Genomic DNA, 21,676 nt, shown 5'->3' with positions numbered 1-21,676 from the left:
AGGAAAACACTTTCAGTCAAGCCTTCAAAATAACCAGAAAAGGTAAACCTTTTAATATAAAAGATTGAATTACTTTAGCAAAATTCTGGCCGTGACCTTCAAAGATAAGTCTGAACCCTAATCTTGAGGGTTCTTCTTTCTAACTCTTCCTGATTACTGATCATCCTCTGATGCTTCACCAACAATCTCCAAGACTCAGCCAATGATCCCTTTTGCTGGAAATTTTCCAACCCTAGGAAATTCTTATGCAGCCGGTCATGTCAGACTATCATAAGATTTCTTAGGTTGGCTCTCATACCATGTAGTCACATTTAGAGCCTTCTTCCATTCCATTCTAGGAGGTTATGCCCCTTTCTTAACAAAACCTTTGTTGCCCTCATTCCAAAATCTGACAATCCAGAAACCGTTAACAACTACAGACCCATAAGCCTATAAGCCTATGCAATGTAGTTTAGAAGGTCATCTTGCTTTTGGAGGACTTGATCTCCCCGTTTCAAAGTACATTTTTTTCCGAATAAGCAAGTTAATCATAATATTTTGATTGTCCATGAAATGATTCATTCTATAAAAAAGAAGAAAAAGGAAAAAAAAATGAATTGTGGCATGTAAAATTGATATAGAAAAAGCCTATGATAGACTTGAGTGGGATTTCAATTAGAAAGTCCTTAGGAAATTTAACATGGAGTGTGTTGAAACGGTGTCTTTCCAGATTTTGATACATGGAACTCCCTCTAGAGAATCCATCCTTCTAGGGGGATAAGGTAGGGGGACCCTCTTTCTCCCTACTTGTTTGTTTTGTGTGTGGAATCTCTTTCTAGAAATTTGGTGAAAGAATCTGAAAGTCCTGAATACCAGATTGGATGCAAAGCTGCTAAAGAGTGTCCCAAAATTCTTATTCTTCAATTTGCTGATGATTGTCTGGTCTTTGCTGAACCAACTATTCCGACCTGTTGCAAAATCAAAGAAATTTTAGAAAATTTTGCAAAAGCGTTTGGACAAGCTCTTAATTAAAAAAAAAAAAAATCAACAATTATTTTTTCAAATAACTGCCCTTACAGATTCCAAAAAAAAAATCTATCTAGGATTCGGAAATTTCCAATTCAAGGTAATATAAATTTTTATCTTGGAGCTCCCATAATTAACTCAAGAGTTACAAAAAAGTTCTTTTAAATATGTGCTTGATAGAGTTAACATTAAACTTGCAAGTTGGAAGAGAAACACTCTTTCCCTTGCAAGAAGAATAACACTGTTAAAATCAACTATCAATATGATGCCTTAGCATATAATGAGATCTTTTAAATTGCCTATGAACACCACCAAGGAGATTGACAAAGCCTAGAAGAAATTTTTGTGGACTAATTCGAATGATAGAAAGGCTTTGCATCTGATGAATTGGAAAAAAGTATGTCTAAGCACATGATGGTCACTTGGACCATCAGAGCATAGAATGCGCTAAACCAATACTACACAAATGCTTGCAATGAGTTCATAACTTGACACACATCTGCGATGAGCTTGGAACCCGAGTAGACATGCAATGAATTCATGACCTAAAATGAGTTGTGATGAGCTCAAGGCCCGCACAGACTTATAATGAACTTAAAGCCATCGTACAACTCATCGTAGGTCAGAAATGAGTAAAAGAAATGTGTGTGTCACTAATAACATGCATGATGGGACGCCTCATAGGATTAGAGAGCAGACGTGAGATAAGTAGAGACTTCACCCGCACCACGTCAGTCTAAGAGGCTCGAAAAAGCAAGTAACACATGTGTATTATGTAAATCCTCAGACGAAATGAAAGATTGTACTTGAGATATCTCATAAGACACGTGGTGAAACCCTAGCAGTGTTCCCTGATAACTACTGACATTGAATCCAAAATTCCCTTCCCTAATGTGAATCAAACACTTTTGGCTCATTTATTTCGAAACCTCGGGATCTCTTCCTATAAATAGGGGTCCAACTCATAACAAGAATCATTCCTATCATTTCATTCGCCCTAGCCTTTAGGAAAATACTTAAGGAGGGAATCTTTCCTTAATGTTCGGTGCAAAAAAAGTGTCTTGTGGGCTTGGAGGGGGATCCTCAATTCAAGGGAGCTTCTTAATAAAGGTCTAATGTGGATCATTGGTAATAGAGAGTCTATTAACTTTTGGAATGATAGGTGAGTGGGGGAAGAACCTCTTGATGGATCTAATGATGATTCCTATCATAAGGATGATAATTTGAGGGTTGGGGATTTCATTGATCATGAGAGGAAAGTTTGGAGGGAGGAAAAAAATTTAAGGAAGTGATATCCCCAAATAACTGGATCAAGATTAAACCTCTTTTTACCCCAGCTGGGGAAAAAGAGGACAAGATAATGTGGAGGTACAATCCAAATGGTGTATTCACTATTAGATCGGCTTACAAGGTAAATTGCTGATTACTAGAGAGGAGGCTTTCAACTGGAGATCTCTAGCTTGGAACCTAAAGTGCCAACCTAAATTAAAGGTCTTTTTGTTCTTACTTCTAAATGGCAAACTTCCCTCAAAAGTTAATTTAAGAAATAGAAGTTTTAAAATGGAGGTTGTTGTTTCTGTGGAGAAGATGAGGATGTTGATAATGTATTTAGAGGTTGGAGTGTGACTTCGCAAGTCTAGTCAGCTGTAAATAATAACATTATGGGCCCCAATGAATTCGTTAATGACTTGAAGGGGTGGTGGACTGAAATTCATGAAGAAGACTGTAAGAATAATTCAAAGATGAAGGAGAGAGGGGCGTTTCTCTTGTGGTTCATTTGGAAGAATAGGAATAATAAAATATTCTTAAATAAGTCGAGTCCCCCAAGAAGATTATTGAAAGAGCTCTAAATGCATTCACAGAGTATCGTGGAGCCAAATCGAGGAGGCAAGGAGAAAAATCCGAGAAATGTGAGGTGGTGTCAGCCTAAGGAGGGGGAGATCAAGATAAGTTTTGATGCTTCAAGGCTTATCAATGGTATGTGTTCAGCCGCTGCAGTTGCTAGAAACGGAGAGGCCCAATGAAGATTTCTGAATTCCAACACACCTATAAATATTTACAATGTCAAAAACCCCATTCTACCCTGGAATTGACATTAATTCCAATCTGACACCCACCCAATTGTACTTTTGGCTTATAAAGAATGCATGCAACGGTGGAAGGAATGAAGTATGCATGCACATTCTTTATTTTCCCTTCCATACAATTATACACGGGAGATGCTCCCAATGTACGGTGGGATGTGCTCGTTAAGTCGTTGTGAGGTTATGCCCTGTGAACCTCAATATCTACAATAACACATACACGTGGTGGTGTAATAGGTGAGATGGGATCTGCTCTTCACACAGGGCTGCCTCACATGTATATTCACTGTGCATTGGGAACATCTCCCAAGAATAATAATTTATAAGTACGGGAGATGTTCTCATTGCATGGTAGGATGTGTGTGTGAGGCACCCTGTGTGATCAGCAGATCCGGTCTCGTAATAGGTACACATGGTGGTGTAAACAGTAATGTTATAAAAAAAAGGTAAATTACAAAGGTTCATTTATGATATTACCCCTGAGCTTCGGCTTTGCAATAAATAGGTGATCAAAATGAAATGCATTAAATTATCAAAATACCCACCTAACTTTTCTTGTTTTACATTCCTCGCCCACCCATTTCGTGTGGATATATGGAGAAAATTATTAGAAGAATATTACAATATAGGGAGAAAATGAACTTTAAATAAGTTTATCTTCTAAAATTCTTAGAAACTGAAGTTATTTTTATGATATTGTGACAATAATTACGGTTTAGAGTTCATCATAATTCAAAAATCCAGCAAAAACAATTGATACGAACTTCAATTGAATATCAATCTCCGTCAAATTATTCACTCACTTTTTCAATAAACAAAAAAAAAAAAAATCAAATGGAACCTTAAATTTTTATCTATCAAATTACAGCTACAAATTTACAAAGATCTATTAAAACAATTAAGAGGCTGTCAACATTATATTTAGAAAGCTAATTGAATCATAAACCATTTAAATAAATAGGAAAAGGGTTGTTTGTGAATTTAAAAAATTTTAAACATCTGAGTGCATGAGAATTTTTTTCAAAGTTAACTCATGGAACTCTAATGAATAGGGGTATTTGTCACAAAGTAAAAATTCAAGAAGCCTTTATTGCAAATGAAAGTTCAAGGGCCAGGTAAATGTCACTAACCCCGGCCATTGGATAGGGCATAGGGAATCTTTCTAATTTACCCAGAAAAAAAAAACACTTTTCAAAAAATCCAAAAGAAACAAAAGGCCCATTACTTGGTTACAATACACATAATAGGGGTGAACCCTCCCCCAAACTCCTAGACCACCCAAACCAAGTGGAACTCAATCCCAAGTCTCCTCTCGGCTAGAAGCAACCAAAGACTTTACCAACAACCTTATAGAGGAGTAAGGGATGGGGAAGAGCAAGACGTACTTGAGGCATGTTGGCCATATAGGAGAGACGTCAAGTGACTATATCATCTATGGGATTGTTTACTATACTTAATTGGACAAAACCAATCACAAAATGTTAAGAATTTAAAAAGATCTAGGCCATCAAATATGTTTCTTAATCAATGAATAAGTAAAAAATGATATGTTTTATAGTAACTAGTAAGTGTGAACATGTTTTGCACGTGCCAATTTTTTATGATGACGAAGATGATGATGATAATAAATAATATGCTTTCGGAATTTTCTATATTTTGTTATATTTCTATGTCTACAAAAATTATTGGTATTTGTTACAATTATTTTTGTTTAATATGATGATCAATATACAATAATAGAGATGTGTCCAATTGTTCTCTATAAACTTTTTTATATTTGTTTTACATCTATATTTTCACCTTTTTAATTTTTATTATTATTTAACTATGACATCAAGGGTTGACACATTTTAACTCAAAAAGTTGAATTGTTGACTCGCCACAAACAAGAAAACAACTTTGTTTTGGATTGGATTTAAATTTGAATTTTATTTCTATCATTAGTAAAAGCAATTATTCTTTGTGAATGAACCAATGGGAGTTAATACCTTTAATACAAGACTTAATAGGTGGGAATTGAATGAAAAAAACCAAAAAATGTAATAGCTTAAATTACATTCTGTGCCCTCATAATTAGAGAGGGATCAAAATCAAAAATAAGGGTATTCTAGTCAAGAATATGATTCAATAAATGTTAATGAGAGTTAATACCGTAAATATAATATTTGATGAGAGAGATAAGAATGAGGAAATAATAGTTATTGGAATTATATTTATGTCCACACAATTAGAGAGGGATCAAATTAAAAAAAAAAAATTGAGATATTTTAATTAAACAAAAGTTTCACACTTTTGATAATAATAGTACAGATATAGATAGTAATATAGATTTGAGCCTTGAATTTAATGCTATTGATGTAAATAATTGATATTTGAGATGAATTTCCCTTATGTACCTATGCATATTCAGATCATTCCACTTTATCGTATATCATGAATTCAGGATTTGTATCATAGAATTACCTTATTCAGCACTAAGCGGAGTTTTAATGAAATTCAAATTATTGAGATTGGCAATAGAATACACATGTAAGATAAGGCTGCAAATTGGGACGGGTTGGCCTTAACCCAACCCGATCGGCCAGGTTGATGCTTGGGTTAGGGTTAGGGTTGAAATTCATGAACCTGACTTCATTTCGGGTTGGGTTAGGGTTTACCCCTTGGACAACCCTAACCCGACTCTATAATATATGTCATATATAAATATATGTTATATACATTATATTATACATTGATTTATTTAGATGTATGATAGTTGGATAGCCCTCACTACATACTATCATGTCTTTCTTTTAAGATAATCACTTCACTTGATCCCAAATGAAAAGACTAAACCTTAATAACATATTTTATGTTTTTTGAGTATTTTATTCATCATCTCCTCTCTAATGTCTGTCGTGCACAAAAGATCTATCATAAGTTATAATAAACTATAGTCATTTCAAACACTTATTTTTCTGAATTTTGTACTAAAAGAACCAATAAAAACATCAAGAAACAAATACAAATAAAACATAGGATTAGTATACATAGTGAAAACTAAGTTAAGATTTGAAATTAAATGGTTTTATGAGATTTTAAGGGATGGAAAATAGGTTGGGTTGGGCCCAATCCGAGTCCAACCCAGCCCAACCCGAAGTTTTTTTTTTTTGTTGTTGGAACCTGAAGTTGACTTTGGATTGGGTTGAAGGTCAGATTGGGATAGGATTAGAGTTGGGGGCGTAGAACTTAGGGTTGGGCTCAACCCAATCTAACCCGGCTCAATTTGCACGCTACATATATGATAATCAAATTCCATTTTGCTAATAATTAAATTTCATTAAATAATTTAAAGGAAAATTGGAGAAAATTATGATTTTGGCTTAGTAAAGGAGGTTTCAGAGATAATTCCCTGAAAATAGTTTATTAACTTCTTTCCATATTAATTACAAACTGTATGACGTGGTTTCAGATGATGCCCTATTCTTGGACTCTTAGTTACATGAACCATACGCCGAGAAAAATGATGAACTACTATGCAGATGAATAGGATTTGGCCCTCATCCTCCCTGTCTTGATGCTTTTGTTCTTGAGGAAATTGGAGTACCACTGTGCTGATAATTTGGGTTGTCTCCTAAACTCGTTATGGAAGTCCACATAAACAAGCCCATAACGTGTCTGATACCCACTAAGAACCTCAAACACGTCTAAGAACGACCAAACAAAGTAACCTCTGGTGTTTGATCCATTCCTACAAATTAAAACCATAAACAAAGTTAGAATCCTTCCAAGAGAAAGCAACCCCATATTCTGAGATGATTCTCAAGTAACCCATCAGAGTTCCACCTTATGGCATTAAGCATCCTTTCCATGAATCCATTCATGTAATCTATCCTGGCTGTGTCGTTAAGCGTCTCGTTTCTTGGCGCACCATAACCTGATCACAGATGGGATGACAATTAAAAAAAGTTCTTGGTGGATATATATAGTGTGTTCCAGAGAGAGATTAATTGATTGGTGATTGTGTTAATGTGATGAGAGTCATGGGATGTTTCCCTAGGCATATATGAAGCAATGCTGAACCGCAGTTGATGTGGACGGTTAAACCGTTTGGCCAAGGAATTGTCCAGACAATTTGTCTCATTTTACCTTAAACTTGATCCTTGACCAAAACCATTGAATTGGTCAATGACTTATTGACCTGAGTGGTCGAACTTTTGACCCATTCGACAGTTTTAACCATTTTTTATTTCAATTATTGTTTTTAATTTTTTGCCAGATTGGGTCGTCTGTTCAAACCTAACAGTTGAACCTTTGACCCAAAAACTGGTGGCTAATTAAAACGATTCCGATTTTGGGTCATTTTTGAAAACATTGTGATGAACGTATATTTACCATTTTCTTGAACGTAAACGGGAGGGTTGCCATAATAGTTCTTGAAATATTGAAGCAATTCCTGCAAGCCATCTGGGTTGAAGGTCGGAGAATCTGGTGAGAACCCACCCGAGGGTGTGCTATCTTTATTCACTGCAATTCATTAATTGTTGAGGAGAGTTAAAAGACTTGTTGTTTCCACAAACATCATCTAGATATATGCTCTAGAATATTACTGATCAAAAGCGTCGAGAATGGAACCTGAAAACTTTACAGCCATGTCTAGATTGAAATCTGGAGGTGTTATGGTCGATTTGTTGGAGTCATCTTGAATGTAAAATGTGAAGTAGTGATTCAAACCGATAAAATCTGATGACCCTTTTACAAGTTGAGATTGGCGTTTAGTGAAGGATGGGAGCCTTGTCCCAACTCTCTTCTTCATGATCACAGGGTAGTCTCCGAACACCAGAGGATTGACAACCCTGCATGCAGTTTCATGCTTGATCAACCCAAACGAGCTGCTTCAATTCTCCGGATGTAAGCTAGTTTGATGCATGAAGAGAACAAGTACTATTGTTTCTATTTACTTACCAACCGTTGAAGAAATCAATGGCTCTTTGCGACGCTACAACGTCTGCAGTGGAGTTTGTCATAGGACTACACCAGAAGGCATACACGTTTAAACCTATCCAACCATTTTGCTTGGCCTGCAAAATACAACCAGTGCTTAGTTCCTTGGTTTCGATCGATATGAAGTCCTATCCTATTTTGTTGGATTTAAGTAGCTCCATTTTGGATCTTCAGATTGAATCAGATAATAAGGACCTCATAAAAAATTGGATCGAATTTGGATCACTCTTTTATCCAATCCGAGAGGATTCGAACAGAGATATACACATATTTATTTATTTAGTTATATAAATATAACATATACACATATATATTGTACTTTTGTAAATTTGTTATATTATCTTTTATAAAAAACGTGTATATATGATTAAAATAGTTGAAAAGATACTTGTTTATTTTTAATTTTTTTATTTATATCGTTATATTTTATTTTTTGTTTAATAATTTATTAATTTTTTAAAAAATTAAATTGAAGCAGATCAAATTCAAATATCCAACATCCTTCAAATCAATATTTGTGAGATCCAATCGAATCGGGTCTACTGTTCATAGTTTGCATCCCTATTGGTTTGTCATTCCTTTCACAAAGATTCAGAGGTAATTAAGAAGGCACTCACTTGGTATTTTTGTCGGTACAATGCAACAGCTGATGCATGGGCTAACAAAATGTAATGCACTGCAGTGTAGGGCTCCACAGAGGAGTTTCCAGCTGAGCAGTTGAAGACACCACCCGGAAACGAGCACCGCTGGGGAGGGAATTGTCCAGTGTCATAGGATGCAATAGCCATGACATTGGGCTCATTGATGGTGGTCCAGTAGGAGACCCTGTCACCAAATTCTCTAAAGCAAACATCTGCATAGGCTGTGAAGTCATCCCTGTTTTAAAGTTAAATAAAATATTCTTATATATGCAAACAAACCCTAAACCCTAAGTCCTAATCCAATGTTAAAAAACAAGTATCACAAGGAACTAACACAATCTTGAGACTCAACCATCCTCCATATTCATCCTCTAGTATTTGGGGAAGATCCAAATGGAAGAGGGTAACGTGTGGTTCAATCCCTATTTGGTCAACATGAAAGAAGTTAAAGAGAGAAGTATTGTTGTATATACCATCATCAAGTAATTGGATTGGCGAGTCAATCCTATATTAGCCTTACCATGGGCAATCAGTTCATTAATCAGATTGTTGTAATACTCGAGGCCTTTTGGATTAACTGCTCCTCTTCCATCTACCACCGTCAAACACAATACTTTGTCTCATATATCAAACAATATAAGCTTATACGTACTAATATGAAATTATTGAAGTGGGGATAATTTTGGCTGTTGGGAGCCAACATTATAGGCTGTTGGGACTATTTTTGAAAGTCGGATTCAGTCAATCCCGAACCCGTTCCAACAGTTATTATATCTTTGCATTGGAAATATCTTCCCATGAAATAAAATACAGAATTACAGAGATATTCTCAATGAAATAAAGCACTATAGGCCTTGAGTGACTGAAGCCGATTTCGTGTTTTTGGATTGGACATGTTCACTGATTCACACCCATGTCTATGTTATTTGTCGATAGTAAATAGAACAATTACTATTTTACCCTACTCTCATAATAACGTGACATTTCGAAGAATATTCTCTAGGCCAACAGACAAAATAATTCCATCGAAGTGAGGGCTTGAGGCCGGATACATACTTGGGAGGAGTCTTGACCAAGATATGGAGAACCTATAGCCTTCAAGACCTATTTCACTCATGATCTTGACATCTTCCTGCAAGGTTTATAAATGGTGAGATGAGAAATACTCCTTTTGAGATAGACCATTAACAGAATTAGGGCACAACTAATTTTCTAGAGTGTAAAATCTTATATTTTATATTATTTTGTATGTATTTGCACTGTACATAATTCCTTCCAAACTGAACCTTAATGATCATTTAAAAAAGAAAAAAAGTAAAAAAAATAAAAAATATTTTTTATTTTATCCTTCAACGTTAAGGTCCCAAAGCTCATTTTTAGATGAAGAGATGAACCCCCAAATCTCAAATGGACTGATAGTGCACGCAAAGTTTTCATCATCACACAAATTTTATTATGGCATGACTTAAATGAAGGGGTATTATAGTAAATTTGCAAGAAACCACTAATCCCTAGCAGTAGGGGTTCTACTGGGGAGCTTTGGGTTGGGTTGAGGGTGAACCCAGGCCCAACCCTAAGAAGCTAAGATTGGTCTCAGGCCAGGCCCAAATGGAGCTCAGCTCAACACAACTTAGGTTGGGTTGGGCTGGGACTACGTGAATTGATCAGGTTTGAGGAAATCTTATTGATCTGAGTGGCCAGATGCCCTCAATTCAGAATAACCTTGGTGTATGGATAAATTTTACAGCCGATGGCAATAGCCTACACCAATGGGTAAATATCTTTGACTCTCTCCCATCCTAGGCCTATTAACAGTTAATCAAACTAATACCACGTCAGCAAGTTATTTGCTTGCTGTGATCAAAATTTGGCAAGGTAGTTGAAAAAATCCGAGCAACTAATCTTACCTTGTGGGACACTTGTCCCTTGATCCAAGAGGCTGAACAAGTCTAGGAGGTTGATAAAATCTCGGATAAGAAGGGCTCTCCCTTCTAACAGTAAATTTTAGTACCGTTGAGTGCTGGAAGTCTCATTACAAATAGGGAGAATGACTGATCAATTCAGGTCAGAATTTTCTAACCCCACCATACAGGGGGATGAATCCTGGCCGTGAATTGATGCCAAATTCATATTGGGTTGCAGTTGCAGTGTAATTAACCCTTATATATATGGGCTTCTAGTTTAACAAAGGTACAGCACATGTTATGAGAAAAACCTCTCTGGCCAGCTGCCTCCTTGGGTCAAACATCGTCTTCAGTCAGTGCAAGGCCCATTCGAACATCTTTTGAACAGACTTTACAGCCTTGCATTGGGAATATCTCCATACTTTTGTACATATGTATCAAACATGCACATATGTGTATGTTTGATACATATGTACATATATGTGTATGTTTATTCGGGGTGCTCATGGTTCGATTCAGTGGGCTTATTTTTAAAACCAAACCAAGGTTACCAGTTTTCCATTGAAACCAAACCGGATCTGATCGGCTAACCGGTTGATCAGTTTGGTTCATTGATTCATAAGTTTTTTATTATTTATAATATATATTATAAAAAATATGTAAATATATAATAAAACACTAGAAATATATATAAAATATTATATTTTAAATAATAAATAATATATATTATATTATAAATATATAACCCATATTTATTAATTTATAATGTATAGAAAATATAAAATATATATAATATACATAACATATATATAAATATATGTATAGTGGTCGGTTTGGTTAACCGTTGGTTTTCTATTTTGGTTAACCAAAACCAAATCAATGCCACCGGTTTTTTTAAAATACCGAACTGCAGTTGGTTTGGTTAACTGAATTTTCATTTCGGTTCTGATTAATTCGGTTTTTCTTGCTCGCCCCTAATATTTATGTATATATAATTAGAAATTACATTTTTATATAGATATATTTGTACTTGTTTGGGTGGACTTGGATTGGACCGAGCGCAAACTACCCAAGGCCTTAATCCAAGGCCAACCCAAGTTTAGGTCAGCCCCGAATTTTCTAACGTCCAATCCTTGCAAAAGATTAGGGATGGCAATTTTCCCCATTTCCCTGATCCCCGTGGGGATCCACCCCAAATGGGGTGGGAATGGGGATGATTTTCGCCCCATGGGGACGGGGATGGGGAAATTTTCATCCCCGTTAGCGGGGACGGGGAGAGCACTCCCCGCCCCACAGGGACCCCGATCCTTGCCCGTGGGATCCCCACTATATATATGTATATATGTATGTATACGTTATATATGCACACATACGTCTATATATTAATGTTTAAAAAATATGGTTGAATATGTTTGAATCTTTTTTAATAGATTGTAAATTTTAATTATTTTATTTTTACTTTTTAAATAAAATAAAAAAACAAAAACAAAATTTTTAGCTTTATAAAAAATTATGGGGAATGGGGATCCCCGTGGGGATGGGGATGGGGATAACCTTGTCCCTGTTAGCGGGGACGGGAACGGGGACGGGGATGGGGATTTTCGCGGGAAGGGGTGGGGAGAGGCTCCCCGTCCCCGCCCCATTGCCATTCCTACAAAAGATCCATTAGGCTTGGGTTAAAGTTCTTTTCTCGGTGGATGTCAAAACCACATCTTCAATCTCGTCTTTTAAAAGTTTATAAAAAATTATCTTTGAAGAGTTCCAACTTTTTTCTAAGGTTTTAAAAATCGATTCAAAGACCGAACTGCTTTGGTGTCCAGTTTCTAAGTTTATGATTTGACCGTCCAATCTGAATGAATCAGCTATAAGTTTCTAAGTTTGGTGTCCAGTTTCTAAGTGTGTGGTTTCTCTAGGTGAAGAGAAACCACGATCTGTGACTCCAAGTCATTACTTAGGTGGTGTCTATGTGTCAACTAGCTGTTCCAAGATGCCATGTGTCATGATGTCATTGGAGGGCCAAATCCGCCCTCATCAATTGCCCCCCACTCCCGAGCTGAGAGTAGCTCGGTGAAGGGAGGAGATTGCTCCTTTTGGCCTACGATGACTGAATCGATCAGTTCGTAGCCGCGGGCGTTGGTCTGATTTACTTCTCAGATCGGAATAGTTTGAGTGTTTGCTGCCTTACGCATGACCCCGCTGTCTTGATTCTCGGGGCACGAGAGCGAACTCATCCTCTCGAGGAGAGGTGAAGCAGGTACCCCGAGGACATCTACCTTATTAGGGATGTAACCGTCAAGGGGTTCTGCAATCTGACCATTACCTCGAGAGTGAAACTTACCATGCTGTCCTCAAAGGGGGGTTCTAACTGTGTGACTATTTTATTAGGTCACTCCACCTAGGTAGACTTCGACGCAGTGTCACTCGAATTGGTTCTCAAAAGAATAGTCAGTGAGTTCGATGCAGAGCCTAAAACCGAGGTAGAGGTCTACTATGAAGAGATCAGCCAAGTTTGCATTTGTCATGGTGCCCAACTGGTATGCCGAATAGGTGTTGTATTTTGTCTTCCACTCCATTTCATAAAGGTTTTCTAAGTGTGGATTACCTTGAGTTGCCAAACTGTATGCACATCGATGAGGCTAAACGCGAACTGTTTTTTTATTTTGCCCATGCCAAAGAGGCGACTAGGTATATGCCCGAGCTAACGTGGATAAGTGTGGATTACTAACGAAGTGTCGAGCTAACGAGCTACGCTCTAATAGGAATAACCCGATCTCAATTTATGCCGAAGTGAACAGACCTTGTAGAGTATGTGCCCATCCTACCTACGCACAAGCTACTTTTTTATTTGCCCATACCGAAGAGGAGACTGGGTCTCATGTGGTGCCGAGGTCTTTTATCAGCTCGGACCTTAGCCCTTGGTCTTTGAGAGCGACTCACGGTCCACTCTCCTTACCCTTATTTAGCCGACATGCGACCTGACCTTTCTGCCTAATCGGGTGGTCATTCTGTAGTAACTTCTCATATAGCAGCTTCTACGTCATCCCGTGGGATTATCTTCTTGGGTGAGTGCTTGCGAGACCACAATGTACATGTTCTGCCCCCCTTGTGAGGGCATAATGTTGTTCTCAGTGTGAGTCGGTAGTTCAAGGCCACGACTGCACTGCATTAGCCTCATTAGTGACGTCGGTCATCCACTCCTACAAGAAGCCATTGAGAGCTCGACTTACAGGGCAACACTACTGACTTTAGGTCACCAACTTGCACGGGAGCCTTGGAAGGCTCGACCTGCAAGGGCGTCCATGCAATCCGTTGGCCGCCAACTCCCGTGGAAGCCACGAAGAGCTCGTCTTGTAGAGGCAACCTTGCGAAACAGGGTTGATGAGGCCTCATCCTAGCTTACTGCTATTGAGGATGAGTTGAGGATGTTCTGTTGTTATCTACACTGGGTTTCTCCCATGCTCAGATTTGGAAATTCATACTTCGTCTCATAGAACTACTACGCTTCAATCCCAGCGGGAACCACTGATGGGTCTACTGCGGGGAGATGGCGTTCACATACAGTAACGTTTTATTTATCTAGGGCACTGGGGATGCTGAGTTTGGCCTGAACTTGTCTGCTTGTCATAGGGGAGTTCTCCTGGTTCATCATAGTTGTTTTTGTCCCCCAGTAATCGGTATTCGTTCTAGGTGTTGATGCTGCTCAAAAGTTCCTTTGAGTTCATAAAAAATGGAAATTAGAAAGTGAGAACTTTAGTTTCTAAAAGGTGAGATCTTAGCTTTCTGGAAGAAGAGGACTTAGCCTTTTAGAAAGTGAGAACTTAGCTTCTTGTAGTGTTTCCCACAGATGACGCCAATTGATGGTGCGCGATCTAGCTACTCCTAGTTGGATGGCGATCCGAACTCCAATTGGGTGGCGAGCTAGATTAATCTACAAAACAGTGGATCAGAGAACCCAGGGTAGCTCACCCGACGAGGTTGCTTCGATGCTTAAGTCAGTACTTATGCTATGAATGCGAGTTGAATTCTTGAGAGCTTGAGTGCTAGTGAGTAGAGTAATCACGCGTACCTCTCTTTTTTCTCTCCTCCCTAGGTCTTTGGGGTTGGTGCCTTTATATAGGCATTATTCAGTGTGGACCTCACACACCGCATTCGAGATTTCCGGGAGATCATACCTAACCGGTCCAAAATCCTTGGAGGTAAACATCATGCACGTTGACCACCCTCCAAAACATTCAATACGTGGGCCAACTTCCAAAAATCGTGGGAGTGTCGGAATATGCAAGTCGAATTTGTCGGCTAGCACGCTCGCAGGTTGCCACTTGTACCTCAATCAAGCCAACACGCCCTCGAGGGAGGTCGCTCCTTGCGTCGATGTCACTTTGGCTAGTGACGAGGTGTTGTAGGTCAGCCCTAGACGAGGTGCTTCTAGCCGACTTGAGTTGTGGTCGAGGTCGCTAGGTCTAGGCGAAGAGAAACCATGATCTGGGACTCCAAGTCATTGCTTAGGTGGTATCTATGTGTCAACTAGCTGTTCCAAGATGCCATGTGTCATGATGTCATTGGAGGGCCAAATCCGCCCTCATCAATTCCATCAAAATCTGTACGCATGCAACACCACATAACATATAATTTTTTTAAACCCCAATACAACCCTCCTTCACTTCCCCTATTCCTATCTTCAATTGCTTAGATGGTATCTATGTATCAACTAGCTGTTCCAAGATGCCATGTGTCATGATGTCATTAGAGGGCCAAATCCGCCCTCATCAATTCCATCAAAATCTGTACGCACGTGACACCACATAACATATAATTTTTTTAAAACCCAATACAACCTCCTGTTTCTGTCTTCAACTTTCTATTTTTGCCTTTACCATTGGAGGTGCAGCAATAGCTCCAGCACCAGCACACCACCAGCTCTGACATAGAAACTGCTGACGTCAAGCGGTTGAACCCATTTCCACTATTCGGCACCATTGCCAGCATCTCGGTTTCTTCTTGACTCACATGGATCTTCCCTCGAAGAGTAACGACGACGATTACTTTAGGGTTCGAGTGATAGGTGAGGATATGTAGATCGCAGCAGTTAAAGAAGAAGATATCCAGGTTCCTTTGCAACAGTTGCATTTGGATGTTTTGAGAGGTTTGAGAGTGAGAGATGTAAAAGACAAGGGAGGAAGAAGGTTGAAGAAGCGGGAACCGGAGATCACCTACCCATCTCCGACACAAGCGACACCACCAGTGGATCTTTCCACGGACCCCTCCACCTTGTGATGAAAGTGCATTGGTTAAGATGAGAATCTGGTGAAATTCTTCTCATCATTGCGGATCCTTCTCAGTTTGAACTCTTGCCTACACCTTGATAGCTGCACATGCTCCACTCGCACGTGGACCATCTTCCTAATAATCCTGTTTCCAATCTGTTTATTGACTTCGACGCCGATGGTGCACTTGGTAGCGTTCCAACCCCTACCAGTGCGACTGTGATAAAACATTGTGAGGCATACCCTTGTGAACTGCGTCATTAACCTTGATATCGACGTAGTCCCCAATCTTGTAGGTTCGGAGGTATGTCGACAGAGGGATGTAACCCTTCTTCCTGAAGGGCCATGAAAACAGATCCCTCATTCCCGACCGGAGTTTGTGTTCCGCTGGCATCTTTTCCTTCTTCGATCAAAGTCCTTTCTCCAAAAATGGTACCGTATTATTGTACCAGTGGATGTGGATCCCGACTCTCCGATCTTCCCTTGTATACCCTCCGGATGGAGCTCTTAGTTATGAACATATGGATTCATATTCAATACCTTGTTATGGTAGATAAAAGGGAGGGGAGAAATAGGGAAAAGAGAAGGGCTTCGAACGGGTGTGTGATTTTTGTTGGGCTGATGGAGAAGTTACGGACAACATCTGTGAGAAGAAATGAGGTTGGGGGACGATAACAGTATTTTCCGTGGATTTCACGGGGGATGATTCCACCAACCTAATTACCGATATCAGGTACATCCTTCATCCCCGGTTGTAGATCCAAATTCTAAATTCCGCCCTCCCTCTCTCTCTGTCTCTTCTTTTTCTATTTCATTGTAAAATTTTGAAAGAAAATAATGGATAAAATAGTCTTTTTAATCATTCATGTTAATGGCAAAGAAGTTTTAAACAATTGTCAGAAAAGTTAGGGGTACTCTAAGACAATAGATAAACAGTAAGGATACAGTCTGTCAATTAACTAAACAGTAGGGATAATTAAAAAAATTTGCCCAATTTTTTTGTTTATTATTCTTCTCGTTTTTTTTTTTAAATAATAGTAAGATATTTCATTATTCTTTTAGCTTTTGAGGTATTTTAATATAAATAAAATAATTTTTAATTGAATAAAAAATATTTTATTCTTACTTTTGGCTCGAGCCTGAGTTTTGGGCTTTATATGAGGGCCGGGCTCAGGCTCAGGCTCGGGCCTGAGCATATTTTATTAACATAAAGGCAAAGCCCGGCCCAATCCAGAGTTTTACAAACTCAATAAAGAAGGCAAAGTGGGCTAAAAAATTATATAAATGATATTTTTGGAATTTTAAAATATTTATACAAATACGTCATAACGTGTAAGTCTTTCTACTTGAATGCTATCATACGAACCCTTATAAGTATCATCATCCCACTACCTGTAATTTTCTGGAAAAAAAGAATCTCATAATTAATTATTTAATTTGAACATGAAGAGGACTAACGAGGATTACCTTGTATTTATGGTATCCATTAGCTGCTTCATCTCCCGTGCTTTTGTCCGGCATCTTTCCTGAGATGTTGGAATCAAATCAAACCGTGATTAATTTAGGAAGCATTCTAAAATATGAACGTTTTTGTTAGGGGTGTTTACGAGTTGGGTTGGGTCGGTTTTTTGGGATTTTCCCAAACGACCCGACTTGGTCGGGTTAGCTAAGGTGGGAATCGAAATCGACCCACTGACAAGTCAAACCGATTTGGTCGGTTTTAGTCGGTTTGGGTCGGTTTCGGTTTTGCTCCTGTACAAAGCCAAATAAAATATGAATTAGTTGATAATTTGATATTCAAGAGTCTAAGATAAATCTAAATTTAATTCAGGTAAAGAATAAAATCAATAAATTCATCATGTAAAAACAAGTGTAATAATGGGCCTTCTAGAGTAAAAAACAAAAAAATGACACCTAATTGAATTCTAATTGTAATTGCCTAATGGGCCTTCTAGAATTCTAGTTCTAGAAGAAGTCTAAAAATAGAAGATTATTAGGAATTAGGAAACTACTCAAAGTAGGAAGTAGGAACTACCAAACTAGTAGAATACTAGTTCGGTTCAGGTCGGATTGGTTTCGGTTTTTACGTAAGAAAATCGAAACTGATCCGAGATTTCGGTTTATGTATGTGCCTAACCCGAAACCGACCGGTACGGATGAAAACCCGGCTGACTCGTGTTGGGCCGGTCCGGATTGATCGGTTTGGTCTTGTTGGGCATTCTTATGAACAGCCCTAGTTTTTGTTTTGATTTGTTTTCGATATCGCTACATCAGCAAAACCAAAATATGTTTTAAGCTTATAAGGTGGTTATATTTTAAAAAACAATACATGTTTTTGGAGCCAGCATCACAATGATGTATTTTAAATTAAAAACAATTTTTTTAGTGTAAAAATTATATGATTTATGGAACATGATTTTGAATAACCAGTTATAATCATGTTTTTGAAACTAAAAATTCAAGAACGCATCGTTTTTTGTTGCAGTTTTAAGAACAAAAAACACATACACAACCAAAAACATGTTGGTTTTAATTTGTTTTTGATTTTGAATAACCTCTATAATTGTGTTTTTGAAACTAGAAATTCAAGAATCCACTGTTTTTTGTTTCAGTTTTGAAAACAAAAAACACACACAACCAGAAATATGTTGGTTTTAATTTGTTTTTGATTTTGAATAACCAGCCATAATCATGCTTTTGAAACTAGAAATTCAAGATCCCACCACTTTTTGTTTCAGTTTTGAAAAAAAAAAAAAAAAAAAACACATACACAACCAGAAACATGTAGGTTTTAATTTGTTTTTGGTTTTGAATAACCAGCTATAATCATGTTTTTGAAACTAAAAATTCAAGAATCCATCGTTTTTTATTTTAAAAAACCAGCTATAATCATGCTTTTGAAACTAGAAATTCAAGAACCCACCGTTTTTTATTTCAGTTTTGAAAACAAAAAATGTATACACAACCAAAAACATATTGATTTTAATTTGTTTTCGGCAACAGAAAAACAATTTACGTTATAGAATGCCCATTAATCATAAAAATTACATGTTTTAAATCTTCAGATAATAAATAGAAGAAAAAGACGGGTTCACCTTGGTGAGTGAAGATGTCCCAAATAGAAGGAGCTCTTCCGTCTTCTGCTACTGCACCTTCAGCCTGCATACTCACTCATCAATGGTCAAAACCACAGCTATTTCTTCAATTTTCCTATTCTTTTGTTACTTCGACGCTTTTTATGTATATTCTCTTCAGTCAGATTGAGAAATTATGTGATGAAATGGTTAGTTGCAGACAGACCTGATAAGCCGAAGTTCCAGCACCGAAAACAAAGTCGGAGGGGAAGTCGTCTCGGCTATATTTGGGGCTCTTTTGGCCCAAACCTCCTACTTCTACAGTTAGAAGCAGAAGCAGCAAGCACAGGCTCCACATCTCTTACTCTGACTACTTTTCTACTTTTCTTTGCTAAGACTGAAAGAGAGATGTCAATAAAGAAGTTAAGGACAGAAGCAATTATAAAGAATAAACTTTGGAAGAAGGTAGGAGGGGCTTAGATTCATCTTCCGTTGTAAAACTTGATACATCAATGACGAGTAACTTAAAACATGTGGCGATGGTCATGCGCCGTACGTATACGATAATGCACATGTGGTGGTGAAATATTGGTATAAAATCCAAAATACATAATGGCTTAATAAATAATGACGTGAGATGCAGGGATTCAGGGTGGACTCCGGATCTCCTGCCCACGTCTACCCACAACCCATTACCTCCGTGGGTTAGAGATCCGAACTCTTTCGGGTGGGGATGGAGCAAGGCGTACATGGGTGAACTCAAGTTGGCCCGACTTTACACCAAGGTTCAAAGTATGAAACGTATTGGGTCATATCGACCAATATCAGTGACCCCATTATAGTTATACTCCTACAGTGGATGTTTTGAGGTCTAACCTGGTTCAGGGGTAAATGGGTCTTAAACCAATTCTTCTGAATTAATTTGAAAAAAAAATAAAATAAAAAATAAAGGTGCAGCTCAATACAAGCCGATATAGCCTGATTAATAGTTCTGACCTTGCTTCATACTGCATCGGGCTGTATCTATTCAAATTTTGACAAAATCTCAACCCAAGTCCATCTAGGCTTAGTTTGGAAGGAGTATAAATATAAATTTGTACAGTACAAGTACATACAAAATGTAAGGTTTTGCATTCTACATATTTGTACTTGTACTCCTTCCAAACGGAGCCTAAGTTGCATCCTTATGCCACTGAGAGATTGCACATTGATGGATCGTTTGATCCGGTTATAGGGAATGCTGGATGAGGGCTCATCATCAAACATCCCAATGTCAAGTTATTCATTGCAGAAGGCAGTCCTTATTGGGCCCTTAACAGCTATGATGCTGAAGTACGAGCACTCTTAATGGGCCTTGAAGCAGCAATATCACGTGGCATTAGACAACTTTTGGTCTTTTCTGATAGCTCTACCTTGGTGGATCTTGTAAATATAGATCAGCAAGCTACCCCATGACTTTAGCAGCTCCTCTCATGTAATATTTTCAATGATCATCAAATGAAGCTGACTATGTCTTTTTTTGCAAAAAAAATCCATATGTTTTTATTCCACTATAATGGGTCCCACCGTAAGCGAATTTTCTGAAGAGTATCAGTTCATCTTGGATCCATCAAAAACATTAACCCCCTTCTCACCTTTCTTTACCTAGGTAAGTGAAAATGCATAAGAATGCTAACAACAAAGTTAAAAAAGGGTTCAAATATGATAATGGAAAGACATGATATGAGAAAAACTTACAATCAATCCATCATTATCAAAAAAAGAGGTGATCAATCTGGTGGTATACAACAAAATTCAGGGGTGCTGTACGTGATTGGTTAAAGCTATACTTTGCAGTCTCTGTTTATCCATTACTAGTAAAGCTATCTAATTAATGGAGGTTTCACACAATTCCCTGAAAATAGTTTATGAACTCCTTTTCATAATTAATTAGTTGTGAGGTTTGATATGATGCCCTCTAATTAATGGACTCTCAAGCTATGTTTGGGAGTGTTTATTCGGGTTGGGACCACACTATTAAGCACTTATTGGTGTTTGCGAAAAAAGCCCAACATAAGTGCTTATTTTAAAAATAAGGGCTTATTTTTTAAGCCCAAATTTCCAACTTTTTTTAAGTATTCATAAAATAAGCACTTATTCAAAATTTTTCTCCCAAAATTTTACTTAGTAACTTTTTAGAATACCAATTATACCCTTTCAATATTGTCACTTTTAGCAACGACATTATTACTTTTACGAAAGCACTATTATGAAAACAGATTTATAAAAGCACTTTTATAGAAGTACTCTTACATGAAAGTACTTTTATAAAAAGTATTTTTACATGAAACCACTTATACCAAAGTTCTTTTGTAAGAGCACTTTTACAAAAGTACTTTTACAAAAGCACTTTTACGAAAGTACTTTTGTCAAAGTATTTTTATGAAAACACTTTTACAAAAGCAATTCTATCAAACTACTTTTATCCATTCACTTTGGATTGGATATTTTAAATTTTTGAAAGAAAATGAAGAACAAAAGATTCATAAGTGCTTATTGGAGAAAAAGGCCACCAAACGTCCAATATAAATTAAGTGCTTATATTTTAAAATAAGCACTTGAGAAAGCACTCTCAAACATGGACTTAGTTGTAGGAACCAGGAACCATATACACCAAGAGTAACGATCAAGCCTACTCTAAAATTAGGATTTAGCCCTGAAACAACTTTGGAGTATAATGGA

General features: G+C 37.5%; 1 protein-coding gene across 2 annotated transcripts; it reads right to left on the bottom strand.

The window, feature by feature from the left end:
* Positions 1-6,428: 6,428 nt before the first annotated feature.
* Positions 6,429-19,456, bottom strand: LOC148861484 (cyanidin 3-O-glucoside 7-O-glucosyltransferase (acyl-glucose)-like). 2 transcript variants are annotated; one of them, XM_088984147.1, is made up of 12 exons: positions 19,182-19,456; positions 18,977-19,040; positions 17,349-17,407; positions 9,770-9,845; positions 9,234-9,305; positions 9,048-9,135; positions 8,690-8,948; positions 8,034-8,149; positions 7,704-7,924; positions 7,464-7,595; positions 6,915-7,005; positions 6,429-6,819 (listed from the first exon to the last, which is right to left on the bottom strand). In XM_088984147.1, the coding sequence occupies exons 1-12, from the start codon at positions 19,311-19,313 to the stop codon at positions 6,603-6,605; spliced, it is 1,527 nt and encodes a 508-aa protein (XP_088840273.1). In that variant the 5' UTR covers positions 19,314-19,456; the 3' UTR covers positions 6,429-6,602. The 2 variants fall into 2 exon arrangements, with proteins under 2 accessions (XP_088840273.1, XP_088840275.1); XM_088984149.1 differs by lacking the exons at positions 9,048-9,135; positions 9,234-9,305 and having other exon boundaries at positions 8,690-8,934; positions 19,182-19,449.
* Between the last annotated feature and the right edge of the window lie 2,220 nt (positions 19,457-21,676).

This window comes from Nelumbo lutea, chromosome 4, assembly GCF_056320005.1.
Source record: "Nelumbo lutea isolate HS-2025 chromosome 4, American lotus-T2T, whole genome shotgun sequence".
Taxonomy (NCBI): domain Eukaryota; kingdom Viridiplantae; phylum Streptophyta; class Magnoliopsida; order Proteales; family Nelumbonaceae; genus Nelumbo; species Nelumbo lutea.
The sequence above is the reverse complement of the archived record's forward strand: the minus strand, read 5'-3'. Positions and strand labels throughout refer to the sequence as shown.